General features: G+C 42.6%; 1 protein-coding gene across 3 annotated transcripts in view; it reads left to right on the top strand.

Annotated features, from left to right (window-relative positions):
• LOC117257927 (rho guanine nucleotide exchange factor 10-like protein) overlaps window positions 1–15,096 on the top strand; it is a 180,135-nt gene that overhangs the window by 56,935 nt on the left and 108,104 nt on the right. For all 3 annotated transcript variants that reach the window (XM_078170385.1, XM_078170384.1, XM_033628344.2), the window contains exon 8: window positions 1,116–1,249. In XM_078170385.1, the coding sequence (XP_078026511.1) occupies window positions 1,116–1,249 (134 nt within the window). The remainder of the gene's footprint in view (window positions 1–1,115; window positions 1,250–15,096) is intronic.

The raw sequence follows: 15,096 nt of genomic DNA, 5'->3' as shown, positions 1-15,096 counted from the left end.
AGTCTCGTCTCATCAATGAAAATGAAACATAGAATTTGTCTTAGTTTTTTATAATCGAGATCTATTTTTAACACTTCGTCATCTCGTTTTCGTCATGGAAAAAAGGTCGTTGGCGAAAATATTTCGTCATAGTTTTCATCAATGAAATTAACACTGCCATACATAATTTAACACTGAACTATACACTTTTAATAGACTGACTAAAATTATAGAGGCTTAAAGGCCCTGACACACCAAGCTGGCGGTTGGCCGTCGGTCAAAGTCGGGCCGTCGGTGAGCGTCTGTCTCCCTAGTTTTTGCGGTGTGTCCCGCACCGTTGGTACTTCGGCGTCAGCGGCTTTTCGGCCGATTGAGCATGTTGAATTGGCAGTGGAGCTTGTCGGAGAGAGAGATCACTCTGATTGGCTGTTCAGGTTTTATTTCCCCGCCCCTGTAGCGAGTGAATCTGCCTGTAGTGAAACCGGGGCTAACCGGTGCTTCCTCCTCAGGCTCCACTTCACTCAGCTGCCCCACAGACCCGCTGCTTCTTCACACTTTAACCTGAATAGCCGCAGCATGACTGGAGGGAAGCACAGCCAGTTAGCCTCTGCTAGCTTCCCAGCTAGCCCCGGCTCTCCGTTTGGATCCAACCGGAGCACCGAGCCCTGGTTTGTTATTCAGGTTAAAGTGGGAAGAAGCAGCGGGTTTATCGGGCAGCTGAGTGAAGTGGAGCCTGCGGAGGAAACACCGGGACCGTCTGGATGTAATAGTCCGTGGAGGTGCTGCGGTGCTCGGCTGCACAGATAGGAAACCCCTCGGCTGACAGGATGTACCACTCTCTCACTACGTTACTTTGTTTATCTCATGCGTTCCTCAGACTTCTGGTTTCCCTTTTTGCGTTATTTCCTCTCATGCAGGCGCAGAACGTACGTGCTACTTGGCCATTGGATGTAGTCTTTGTAGTGTGTTCAAATGCAACGGACACAGGGCGACATGAGGCGACGTAGACGACGTAACAGTTGGCTTTCGTCACTTATGTCAGTTTGGTGTGTCTGCACCTTAAGAGACACAATTATTGGCTGTATTATAGCAAACTACACAGTGAGTGTTGTTCATCTGTTGGCTTCTGTGTACAGATGTTGATGACATCTATGAGGACATCCAGAGACCTGATCACTGTGGCTCCAACGGCTGGAGCTCCAGTGAGTTTGAGAGTTATGATGAGCTGTCTGACAGTGACACTGTTCCCCCAGCCGACAGCAGTAGCAAGGTAACTCATTCACTAGAGGTTTTCTATGCAATGTGAACAATAAGATGATTTCCTTATAATATATCCAGGGGTGAAAGTAGTTTTAAATTCTTGCCGGTACTATTACCAAAACCTTCATTGCTTCATATTGTTCACCTCTCCTCGCTTTATGCATTTTTAAAAAGCAAAGCCAAAACCAAACAAATAAAAACATTTCAATATTTTACTGTACCTGTATGGAGTAGAAAGAAATTAGAAACACTTCACAATGTGTAGAGCAAAGTATTTGTTTTAATGTTTAGGGTGCTGTATGAAACCCTAATGAACGTTTAAAACCATGCATGTCGTTTTTTTCTTTTTCTCTTTTCCTGTTTACCTATTTTTCGTTGCAAAAAACATTGATCAACATCCGCAATAAACTCAATAAACTATTTAAATATTTACTATTTAAATCACGCTGACAGCATTTGAGCCAACCACAAGAATGTGTGGAATTTCGTTGGTTTAATTTATTGTTTGTCCTGCCCCGGTGCAAACGGCTTTTTTTGCAATAGTGGAAAGCTGCAGTATGGAGGCTGCAGTTTCAGGACCGCAGTTTTAGGACTGTTTAATTTTTGTCACAGCGCCACCTACTGAGCGGAGGCTGCAATACCCGAGGCTGCAGTTTCAGGACCGCAGTTTAGAACCGTTTAATTTTCCGAGCGGAGGCTTAGTAACGGAATAATATAACGCATTATAATTTCAAAAATAGGAGAAATTACTTAGTAATAGTAGCCTAATTAGATTATAGTTACAAACCCAGGTTAGGCCTACGTTACCATTGCTGGTCCTCTCCGCTCCTCTCACCCACACTTGAGCATCCGTCCGGGGATACACAATGTCGGCCCACCTGGCCTGACCTCTGCAATCCTCTCTGCTCCTCTCACCCACACTTGAGCATCTGTTCTGAGATACACAGTGTCGGCCAGACCCTGGAAGTCAAGCGGGGTGGGTCGACACTGTGTATCTCAGAACAGGTGTTTAAGTGTGTGTTATAGCAACATCTGATGTAGGCTAATGTAGCACTGTCATGTCTGCTGCATAACACTTTTTAAACCCTGTTTAAATCATCGCTGCTAAGACCCTGTGCAATTTACATACTGTGCAATATCCCATATCTTTATTATACTGTGTATATATTGTAAATAGTCTTGTGTGTACAGTAATTCAATTTATACTGTTTTTATATATATATTTTATCTATATGTACATATATGTATATATATATATATATATATATATATATACATACTGTATACACATATTTTATATTTTTTAATCTTTAATTTTCTTTTATTCAAGTAACATTGTCAGGCTGGGGGAGAGAGGGAGGCTCCGTCCAGCATGGACCAAAACACAGCACGGACGGTTCAGAAGCAATTCAGAACGAGTTTAAAGCAATTAAACAGACAAAGTGGTGTTTAAAACTGCATATATTGCTAGCACATCTATTTTCTGGCCTAAAGTGCGGCCTGAATCTTTAAGTGGTACGCAGTAGGCTACCGGACTGTACTGGCTTACTTTCACCCCTAAATATAGCTCAGGTGTCTGGCAGGAAACCCCTAGTCCGCAAAAATAGTCAGAGTGATGGTTTCGTTGGCTCACATTTTCCATTTGAGTTGAATTTTGTGTGTGATTGGTCACTTAAATGTGTATAATTTACATCATATGAATGACTGAATAATTTTTGTTTCAGTTACATACATCTGGAGAAACAAAGATTTTTTCTCACAAATTTTCTCAAAGTCAATAACTGAAAAAGGAATAGGCTGAAGCCTCAGGCTTATTTTTGCATGTCAACCAAAGAATAACCCAGAATATCAACAATACCAAAGTAAGGAAATAAATTAATGATTAATACATTACACCTTTAATTATACAGACAGGAAGGCTTTTGTTCACAACTCAAAAATTATTTGCAGTGATTTAAAATAAACAATATTGAGAAACTTTACCGTGTAGGATGCTATAAACAGCTGATTTGTAGATTAGAGATAATCAACTTTATGTATTATTCTAAGAGCTCTTTTCTGAAGTAAAAATCTAAAATACAGATACAAATGAGTAAATCCAAAAAATAGACTCTCAGTCCATTAACAAAAATCAAACAACCAAAAACGAATAAAATGGACTCTCAGTCTCTTATCAAAAATTGCCCTCCGCCTCGTCTCCCCCTCACGAAGACTGTGTGTAGCACTGTGTGTGTGTGTGTGTGTGTGTGTGTGTGTGTGTGTGTGTGTGTAGCCCATAGCCCCACCTCCCCCACAGAGACACAGACCCTCGATGACAAGAGCTTTCCCTCTGTTCATTACACTAATGAACCAACTCACCTGGCTGCCAGATGATGCACGGCAGCGAACGCTCTTGTCGTCCAGTCTCTTTGGGGGAGAGAGACGAGGAAAACAAACACGCATGAATATGGCAATTAATCGCGGCCGGAAAAGTTACTGTCTCCCTTTAGATTTACCGTGCAATTAACCGACTTATTGCATATTGCGACAGACCCAGAGAGAGAGAGAGGGAGAGAAAATGGCGGATGTGGCCTCCTGGTGGGTCACGATTGTAGAAAATGACATTTAGCAAATCCATCAATTCAGTGGAGATGAGGAAACCTATTAAGTGAATGCAGGTGAGAGTGAATCAGTTATCTGTTTCTCATCATTTGGGAGTCAACTGTAAGCTCTATCCCTTATTATATCAAAATAAGGAAAATCCCCTTTAATGTATGTAATGTGCTATAGGATGAGGAACAGACAATCCACAATGGTGTGTGTCCCATTTTAATTTGGTTGCTTTGTGTCATGGTTAATTCATAGATATAAAAGATAACCATATGTTAATGTAATCATCTCAAGCCCTATGCATGATGTATGGCGATGCTAGAAATAATAAAAATGAACAGAAAATACACCCTTTTTACCTCTCTGCAAACAGTTGCCTTATTAAGTCTCTCAGCATCACCAACACTATACAGGAATGTACCGCTAGCAAAGAACCTCAGTGCAATACAGACTGACTGCACAGTGGTCAGAGACTGGCTGCAGCATGTGACCTTTATAGTGTGTGGTTCCAGCAAACTGCATAGATACATATGCTTTGCCTGCTGAACCAGTATCTCTCCCACAGATAGGACTCTGTCTGTATCAATGGGTTGGTCCTGTCCTGGAAGACCCTTCGGGATGGTGGTGGTTGGAAGGCCCACTGCACAATGTGGGCCTCATCATCAACAGGATCCTCAATGAAGGGGCATGCCATTATTTCCTAATTTACTCTGTCTTTCTCTGTCTCTGTGTCTCTCTGGGTATATCCCTCTCCTTCTCTTGGATGCACTCCTTATATGGTCGTTGTCAGTTGACCTTAGTTGGCCGTGAATTTACTAGCCAATTGGAAACAGAGCAGGGTGGGGATGGGAGGGCAATCACATATGCATGTGGTTTGGTGTACATATACAATCTTTTTTTAACGCCTCAGTTTCATTTTATTATAGTTTTGTTTTTATTAGTTTGATTTTGGCTTTATTGTTGTAAGTGTTTTTTTAAATTATCTTATTTTTATTACATTTTAATTTGTTTTTTAATAGTTATTGTTTTTTAATTAATTGTTATATATTTTATGATCTACATATTATTTTATCATTACATGACAGTTGTGAGAGTGTAAAAGCACTGGCAGAACTGTGTTTTAGGTGTCTGTTCTTGTCTATTGTCATTCAAAGTTACCACTGCGCTCTAACCCTCCTGGTGCGTAGTCCAAATAAATATCCAGAAAGAACAAAAATAGTTTAATTATTGAAGTATTTAGCAACACAGAGGCTTGTGGTCAGTGGGATGTGAGGATTCTTAAAATAACATCAGATGTGAAGTCCTGACTGTATCTGACTGATCTTTAATGAAAGCTGTTGTCTTGTATAAAATATGAACCTTATAGTCAAGCACAGTTTATTCAGCCTGTGTAGTTGAGGGGACAGGTCAAACTGATATGATGCTGATTTACAGGAGAATTCATGTCAAATGGAGGATAAACCATGAACATAAACTACAGATCACCTGTAAAGCATTTTAATAAATTAATCTATCATAATTAAAGCAACTGGAGACAGAGAGCAAACTGATATATAGGTCTGATCACTTTTTTAATGAACTGACATCATTCCAGGCAGGATGTTAGTGTGTCTGTGACTTCCTGTACGGACTGAAGGCTGCTGGAAACTGTCGGGAAACTGTCCGACTTCACCGCGGCTTCTTGTCACCGCCCCCCGCTGCGGCCGCCTGCTCTCATCTACTTTTCAGGCGAGGCGCAGTTCATCTTGAACAAGCCTATTGTCTGTGGTCTATGGATCAAGGCGAGCGCTTCTTCCTACGTGCTCAAAATCGTAGGTGCTGATTGGCCGAAGAGGAGTCCTGTGTATCTGCGCTCGATTGCTTTTCCTTCATCCTTAAACTACCCGGATGTCTGTCACAGTAAATTGAAATTGAATTGTGAGAACTGAATGTGAAGATATATAGAAATATATTCAATTTCAAATTATACTATTCAGATTCAGTTTTTCAATGCAATTATTCAAGTTTAGAAATTCAAATTCAAATATAAATGATTCAAATTCAGTTTCTGGTGGCACATATTTCAGACCATATCACTGTACTGAATTGAACTGAGACGAGTTGAGTAGTGTACTATTGAAAGAGCTGATAGGCGTTAAATGGGCTATGGAAATGAGCGCAAAATTCAGAAATATAGATTAATTATCAACCGCATAGAAATCAACCTATGGTCAACATTCACTTTTAATAGTGGAAAACAAAGCTTCTGCTTATTTTTCTTTTGCATAAATAAATGAGATATTGTTTGTTTACAACTGCGAATGCAATTTATTTTGTACTTCTGGCACCATATCGCTCCGTTTCTCCCATGTTGTCAACGCCTGAGTAGGAAAAATCCAATGCTGCCATGGTCCGATGGTCAACGGAACCACTGCCGTGCTGCTCGCTAGTCCGTTACTGTCCATCATTTTCACCTCCATTGGAATGAATGACTTCCAGTCAATGTCAATCTATCAATGCGTTAGGTCATGTACCTAGCTTAAAGCTCTCTTACTTGGGTCGCTTGGCGCGACTGTGTGCGTCCAGTCTGTTGCTCTGCGATGAGTGCGCGGAAGGGGCTGTCCGCGGCGTGGCAGAAGAGGGATCGGCGGGGTCGACTAGTTTGAAGAAGCTGGGCCTCAGTGGTTCAGTTTCTTGTGGAGAAAGGGGGTTTTCTCCAACCTCTGCAGATATTGAGTAACAGCAGGGTTGCGCGGCGTTCCTCTGGTTTTCTGTGGAGTGTCAAAACAGAAAGAAAAAGGTGTTTTTCCTTGTCCAGCGAAGAAAAAGGGCGGCCTAGGTGGGTTGAATTCAAACGTTTGAAGTGCTCCCTATCAGTAACTTGTGCACAGAAAGATTTTGGCTTCCTTCCAGCAGCTCGTCACACGGGATTGCGAGGGGCGTAAGAGCGCAGCGGTCTCAGTCTTGGTGTCGTCAGAGGGAATTCCACCTGGATCTGTCAGCTGTCGCCCATTAGGGAGCAAGAGTTAGAATTTTGGAAGTGATTTACACCTTTGACAGTTACTGGACGGATGGAGACCTGGCGCGTTTCCTTTGTTTCCAGACTGGCTGGTTTGGTGAAGGCATCTCTATTGTTTAAAACACGTGGCTGAGGTCCCAACACACGTGAACAGAACAATATATACAAACAACCCCCTTGTTTTATAAACAACAGCAGTAGATTTAGATAATTTCCATTTAACATGTTCTATATGTGGCTTCCAACATAGTTTATGATCTATAATTAGCCCTTTTAGCACTGAACACCATCAATTTTGTTTTATTTTCATTCAGTGATAACTTATTAACAGCAAACCATTTTTTCCACATGATCAATTCCCTTTCTACTGTTTTTAATAACTCTTTCTTGTCCTTACCTGAACAAAATCAATTTGTATCATCAGCAAATGTTACAAATTTCAACATATTAGATACCATACTAATATAATTCAAATAAAGTATGCATAACTTAGGTCCCAATACCAAACCATGTGAAACACCACAGGTTTCTCTTTTAAGATGTGATTCAGTATTATTATATGTATGCATCGTATACCTAGGCTATATCAATCGTGTTAAAAAAATTGATGCCTGTTTTTCATTTCAGTACCATGCTGGAAATTCTGTAGTGTTTTTGCACACATGCAGGATGTTTGCTCATCTGTTAGTTTTACTTTCTGTATCATTTCAGGATGTCATTATTCTGTTTTGTTGTCATTTTTTTCACCCAGCTCTTCATTTGAGTTTTATTTCTGTATTGTTTCTGACATCAATAAAAAGTTGAGATTTTAGAAATGTTTGGTTTAAGTAAGTTCAGCTGAAGCTAAATGAAACTGATCATTGAAACTAATGATTTAGGCTTAGGTTGTTGTTAGGTTGTTGTAATAAAATAATAGATACTAGGGGTGGGGGACAAAATCCTTACAGCGTAGTGTCACTATATTTTTGTGTGGCAATATCGTATTGTCACACAGTGCCAAGTATCATTTTTTTTATTATGTAAATTATCAATATTACAAATACAAATAAAACTTTAAGTAGCCTACTAGAATAATATAATCAATTGCTTTTTCACACCATATGATACATTTTGCTGCAAAAAAAAAGGCTGAAGTGAGATGAACAGACTGAACTTTTTTTTAATAGATAAAAAAAATGTTGGCAAAGTTTCCCTTTGGGAACATTATTTACAGGTGAAAAGTGTAATAAATCACATCATATGTTATCACAATGCTCAGCATTTTGCAACATATTTAAAATTGCAATAATATTGTGTATCATGACTTAAGGATTGTGATAATATGGTTTCAAGGATCCTCTAGTGATTTCCACCCCTAATACATACTAACTAAAGCAGATATTGTTTTTTTTTTAAGGTCATTATAATTCATACAGTGGATTATAAAACAAATTATAAACATGACAAAAGAATACAATTGAAAAACTAATTTATAAAAATCTTTAAGATTTAAAGCATCATTATTATTATTATTATTTTTTTTTTTATTATTTATTTATTTATTTTTTTGGCTAAGTGGGGGCAACAGAACAACACTGTCAACCCAACACTGACATATCAACTTAATATGTTAACATGGCTGTGGTTAGTAAACAGTTGCAAACACATTCAGCAGTTTAAAAGCAACAGGATCATTCATTTGTTGTCATGTTGATCTATCTGATAAATATTATTACAATGTTCACTTTCTTTTAAGCTCTGTTTTTAGTATCCACCAACTCCTGAGAAGAAAATCTGTCTCTTAAGCTGCTAAATGCTCTACTGTGTTCACCAGCTCCTCTCTAACTGTCTGTCTGCTGTTTACTGCTGAAACTCAAGACCAAAGCAGTAAAATGTGGCCCGTAAACCAAAACAATGAACTGAAAGATGGTAAAACACTAAGAGGAACTACAGGGTTGGGAATAAGTCTGCAGGTTCATTACTGCTTGTTTCATAATCATTAATTAATCAATTAATGGAGAAGAATATTAAGAAATATAGCTCTAAGATTAGGTGAGGCCTCCAGCTGGATCTCAGTGTTCCAGTGTCTGTTGTTGTTTTTTTTTTTTTTTCGTTTTTTGTTTTTTTTTCATTTACACTTGTTGAATTTAAAAGTACTGAATGCTGTGACTAAACAGCCCGTAAGTCTGTGGATACTGACCTGAAAACATTCATATTGGTTCAACCCCAGAATTACCTTAGCAGGGATGAGCCTCTGCCACTTTATAATATACATGTACAGTGTGAAAGAAACCTGGTTTGATGGAAAGAGGAAGTGAATTATTTCTGGCTACCCCTCGCTCTGTCAGCACTTCTGTGTTCTCTTTCGGTCACCATGTATTACTCCTGTGTTGGACTTTCCCCACTCTGCTCATATATGAGTGTTTTGAAAAGGACGCAGTGTAACTTTGAGTGTGCAGATGGTATAAAGTTAATGCAGAGCCTTGGAAAAGCTGTATGTTTTTATGAACAGGAGGAGGAATATTTTCACTGAATGTAAGAGATTCACAGATACACAAGGTATGTGTCTTTGTCTTCTCAGGCTCTAAGTAAATAATGGCAGTAACTAGAGTTGGGTTTTGAATCACGTCACTCTGATCAAGTCTGAAAACTGTCACCCACCTAAAAGTTGACACTGAGTGTTGATTCAACAAACTCGGCAGCTTCTGAGTCTTGGTGACTTAAATTTAATTAGATTTCACCTGATTTTTAATTGTAGTACGATAAGTTTGGCAAAGTTCTTGTGTGACTGTGTATTCTAAAGCCAGCAGTGGGCATAAATGTATTAGAGAAGACCTGCTATCATTTGTTGTATAAATGCCGACTGTAAGTAAGCACATATGGAACAGGGTTGTGTCTAGAGTTCAAGAAGGGGATGCTGCTTTATGGAGGATTGATTCTATATTTAACATTGTACTGTCTAACTACTGGTGTCTTCTTTAACCATAAGTTGACAGCCAGCCAAACTCCCAAATAATCAGCATGAGAGTCGGGATGTAGCTTACTGAGCTCCACTTTACTTTAGACTTGAAGCATGCTGATACATCAAGGTGTAAAACTGCAATAATAACAAAATACAGATTGCATTAGGCTTACTAAAGTAACTACATAGTGCAAGGAATCACTAAAAGAAATAGCTAGTACAACAGCTAAGTACTTGAAATCATCTAATATTTACATAAACTAGATCGCATCTGCAACAAATTCTTCATGAAACAGAAAGATAAACTTGTAAATAATAAGTCTAATACTTAAAGACAATGCTGGCAATGGCAGAATCAGAGGATTACAACAGATGATGTAGGCTACACCATGCTTGGCTGCTCACATGTTTTAGCATAGGCTACTAGCTGCGTCTCATTTCCTGTTTTTCTCATTTCCTATTTCTCTATGTAAACACAACATTGCGCCAGAAGGTGGCGCCAAACAAGTAAACATAAAGAACACTGCCTGGAGGGCAGAACACTCTCCGCCTGGTGTCTGTGATGCCACTATTAAAGATACAGATTATCTATAACTTAACTAACTATAAATTTATAATGATAACTTATCTATTAGCTCAATGTTCAGTCCTCTTTAGGCAACAGAAGGAATGACTTCTGAGATGGGATGCAGGAATGTCTTCGGATTTTCTTGAGATGAGATCCTCACTTTGACCTTCCGCACCTTTCCATCCTGGAAAGGTGGATGTTACGAGTGCCATAGGCCACTCGTTCCTTGTGATTTGGCTGTCTTTTAGTAGCACTACATCTCCTTTCTGTAGGTTACGATGATCCTCGGTCCACCTGCGGCGACACTGAAGATTAGGGAGATACTCCTATCTCCATCGGGACCAAAACGCGTTGGCAAGAGCTTGCACCTGTTTTCATTGGCTTCGGTGGAGGTCCTGTTCGAGAACTCTCCAGGTGGAGCACCAACCTTTTGTGTATAAAGCACTGCAGGTGTCAGGATGAAGGGGTTATCTGTGTCAGAAGAGACTGGAACCAGGGGTCTGGCATTTATTATAGCAGATACCTCAGACATGAGAGTGCACAGGACCTCGTGGGAGAGGCGGATGTGTTGTTGCAGCAGCATGGAGTCAAGTATCCTGCGAGCTACTCCAATCATTCGCTCCCAGGAGCCTCCCATGTGTGATGAATGAGGAGGATTGAACTCCCAGGAACACCCCTGCTCACTCAGGTATCTCAGGACACTGGATCCTCCCTGTTTGGTCAGCCCAAGCTCGTTGGTGGCGCCCACGAAATTGGTTCCACGATCTGACCTCAGTTGCTTCGCCGGTCCACAGATTGCGAAGTACCGCCTCAGAGCATTGATGCAACTGGAAGAATCTATGGACTCGATTACGTTGATACGCATTGCTCTGGTGCTCTTGCAGGTAAATAGAATTGCCAAATGCTTGCTCTCAACAAGCCCACTTCTTGTGCCAAGGGCCGAAGACGTCCAAGCCCACGTAGGTGAATGATGGAGACGTGCTGAGGCGTTCGGGTGGCAAGTCTGCCATGGTTTGCACCTACATCTTGCCACGGAGCCGTCGACAGGAGATGCACTTGTGTAGGATTGAGCCAATAAGCCTTTTGTATCTAATGGCCGGTGGACCTGATGGCCCCTTCTGTGAAATGACGTCCTTGATGTTTTGACCTGTGCATGGTGGTGGCACACCGCCAGAGTAGAGACGTAGCTGTGTTTAGGTAAAACTAGGGGGTTCTTCTTGGCATGTTCCAGTGGTGCATGCTGACGGCCCCTTCTGTGAAATGACGTCCTTGATGTTTCACCTGCGTGTGGTGGTGGCAGCGTACCAACAGAGTAGAGACGTAGCTGTGTTTTGGTAAAACTAGGGGGTTCTTCTTGGCATGTTCCAGTGGTGCATGTTTGAGTCGCCCCCCAGTCCGTAGGAGGTCTGCCTCAAGCACAGGATGGAGTTTAAAGAGTGAACTACTCTTTGGGAGGGGCTATCGGAGAGGGCAGAGAATTCCACAGGGAAAGCCACCCTTTGAACTGCCTTTATGATGATGTCCATAGCTTGAGAGAGCTTGTCAGGGGTGCGAGGTTGCTTGCACCGATGCCACCCTCTACATCCTTTTCCATTGTCTGGAGACTTGTGTGAACAAGTGATGTGAATAAGGAGGCAATGGCTCCGAGCAGTGAGTCCCACGTAGAGAAGCGCTTGAACCTGTCAGCGGTGAGGCTCTGCTTTTGAACTTGTGTGTGGAAGCTTGATAGCTCAGGTCGTACTTTGACGTCAAGTTCAGGACTGATGAGTTCGAAGGACTCAGGGTTCTCTTGACGGCCTTCACATGGTTTATGAAGGAATGCTGGTCCCTTGAGCCAAGTTGTTTTTGAAAGGTGTGAAGCAGGGACACACCTTGATGCATGATCAGCCGGATTGTGTTCCGTTGGTACATAGAGCCATTGCACTGGTTTGGTTGATTTGCGTATCCTCTGAACTCTGTTGTGTACATACACATAGAAACACTGCACCTCGTTGTGTATGTAGCCAAGGACTACCTTGCTATCACAGTAAAACCTTACTGCATCCATCTTGAGGTCGATCTCATCAACGATGAACTCTGCCATTTCTACTGCTATGACTGCAGCACAAAGTTCAAGCCTAGGGATGGTTGGCTAAGATAAAGGGGTGAGTTTGGCCTTCCCCAGGATGAAACCGACGTTGCTGTTTCCATCCTTATCGATGACCCTCAGGTAAGCCACCGCACCAATAGCCTTGGTGGAGGCGTCAGAAAACATGCACAGCTCTACACGTCTTGCGTTGGAGAGAGAATCTTGAGTGTAGGTGCGTGGGATGTGCAGCTGCCTTAACTCCTGGAGCGTGTCACGCCGGACTTCCCAATCTCTCCATTTCTCCTCCGGGAGTGGAGCATCCCAATCAGACGTGTCAGTGGTGAGGTCTCTTAATAAGGCTCTTCCTTGTATGGTAACTGGAGTGGCCACACCAAGGGGATCAAAAACGCTGTTGACGGTGGACAACACGCCACGTCGCATGAATGGTTTGCCATCCACTGACACATTGAATGTGAAAGTGTCATCAGCTATCTCCCAGCACAGCCTAAGACTCCTCTGCATGAGTGTGATATCTCCACCGAGGTCCAAATCCTTTATGCCTTCAGCATAATCCTCTGGTAGAAAGGCCTTTATTACAGCAGGGCTGTTGGAAACGATCTTGTGGAGGCGAAGGTTGGACTTGGCGAGAGATGCTTGTGTCCTTTGGAGAAGACTGATAGCTTCTGTGTCAGTCGGTATGGACATGAGTCCATCGTCGACGTAGAAGTGCCTTTCCACAAATCGTCGTGTGTCTGTCCCATGCTCACATTCACCTACTTTGGCGGCAAGCCTAAGCCCATAGATGGCGATGGAGGGCGAAGGGCTATTGCCAAACACCTGGACTCTCATCCAGTATTCGACAGTGTCCTTTGTCAGATCATTATCCCTGAACCGTAAGAACCGCAAGAAATTGCGGTGGTCCTGTCTGACAAGAAAGCAGTGGAACATTTTTTGGATGTCTGCCATGACCGCCACTGTCTCCTTTCAAAATTGGATGAGGACTCCCAAAAGACTGTTATTAAGGTCATTGCCAGTTAATAGCACGTTGTTGAGCGAGGTGCCATCTTCCTGTGCACTAGGATCGAACACCACCCTTATCTGGTCAGGTTTTTGAGGGTGGTAGACTCCAAACATTGGCAGGTACCAACAATCCTCATCTTCCGCCGGAGGGGGTGCTAGTTCTGTGTGGTTGGCCTCAAAAACCTTTCCCATGAAGGCTATGAATTGCTGTTTCATCACAGGTTTCTTGTTGAGGGTTCGAAGCAGTGAGGTGAGGCGATTGACTGCTTGCCTGCGGTTGTTAGGGAGCCGCTTTCGTGGCACCTTGAAGGGCAGTGGAGCAACCCAGTTGTTCTCCTTATCCCTGTACACTTCTGAGTCCATGATTTTTAGGAAAGGCGGCATCTTCGATGGACAGGGCAAGCTTACTGTCGTTCTCAGTTGTTTCGAACATGTTGCGACCCATGTTATGCTCGGTCACCTTCTCCAGCTTGGCATTGTGGGTGCTAATGGGTCTGTCACGCTGCTCCCCACCATAGCACACCCTCTCTTTCAGGTTCATGTAGCTGTCGCAGGGTATCAGGTAGGAAGGAAGTCCGTTCTCTAAGACTTGGGTTTTGTAGGCACTCACACTTGGTTTGTGGGCGTTGCTAAGGCACACTTTTCTGACCACAACCCAGCCTAAATCCAACCTCTGCGCAAAGGGGCCATCATAAGGGCCGTTGACCTGCTCTCTCACCTATGCACTCTGATGATGTCTCTCCCAAACAAAAGAAGGATTTGGGCGTTTTGATCCAGCTCCGGGATGTGACCTGCCACCTTCTTCAGATGTGGATAGAAGAGAGCTGCTCTGGGGGTCGGTATTTTTGCTCTGTTCATTGGAATTTGATTGCACTCAATCAGTGATGATAAGGCAAGTGTAACTCCTCCCTTAACAGGCTCAATCTGGAACCCCTCCGCCTTCCTGCCAGACATGTCAATGACTCCAGCGCATGTTCGTAATGAGTATGGAGAGATGTGGCTCTTGACATTAAATAGCTCGAAGAATTCTGGCCTTGCCAAAGAGCAGTTGCTCTGGTCGTCGAGTACCGCGTATGTCTTGATTGCCTTGTCTCTCTGCCTTCGGGGAAACACTCGAACCAGACATATCTTAGAGCAAGACATTAACGGCTGTCCTTCACCGCAAATCTCAGTGCACTTTGAGGTGACGGTAGGTGCAGAGTCAGGCTGAAGATTGTCTCCCTCCTCGTCATGCTCTGGTGCCGGGGTAGGAGCTTGAGCCGCCTGAGGTGCCGGGCCAGGATGCACTGCCGTGATATGGCAGTTACTGTCACACTGTCACTGCATTTTACAGGAGCTTTACAGTCTCTGGCTACATGAGAGATGGATGCACAGCACCTGTAACATATCTTGTTGTCATGGAGGAAGGTCTTCTTCTCATCAATTGCTTTCGTTCTGAATCCACGACACTTCCTTAACGGGTGAGGTTTTTGATGGATAGGGTAGCTCTTTCCTGGATTCTCATCTTGCTTTGGAGAGACGGTTGTGTCTTGTTCACCGTTGGTGGAGATGTCTGTCTTATGGACTGACACTGCGGTTCTCCCCTGGCAATATTTCTCTCTTACAGGGGGGCTGTTGTTACTGCGAAGCTTGGGTCGTTCCTGGTGCCTGCTTCATGGTGGATAAACTCCACG

This window comes from Epinephelus lanceolatus, chromosome 8 (assembly GCF_041903045.1).
Source record: "Epinephelus lanceolatus isolate andai-2023 chromosome 8, ASM4190304v1, whole genome shotgun sequence".
Classification (NCBI taxonomy): Eukaryota; Metazoa; Chordata; class Actinopteri; order Perciformes; family Serranidae; genus Epinephelus; species Epinephelus lanceolatus.
This window is presented reverse-complemented; position numbering and strand designations above follow the sequence as displayed.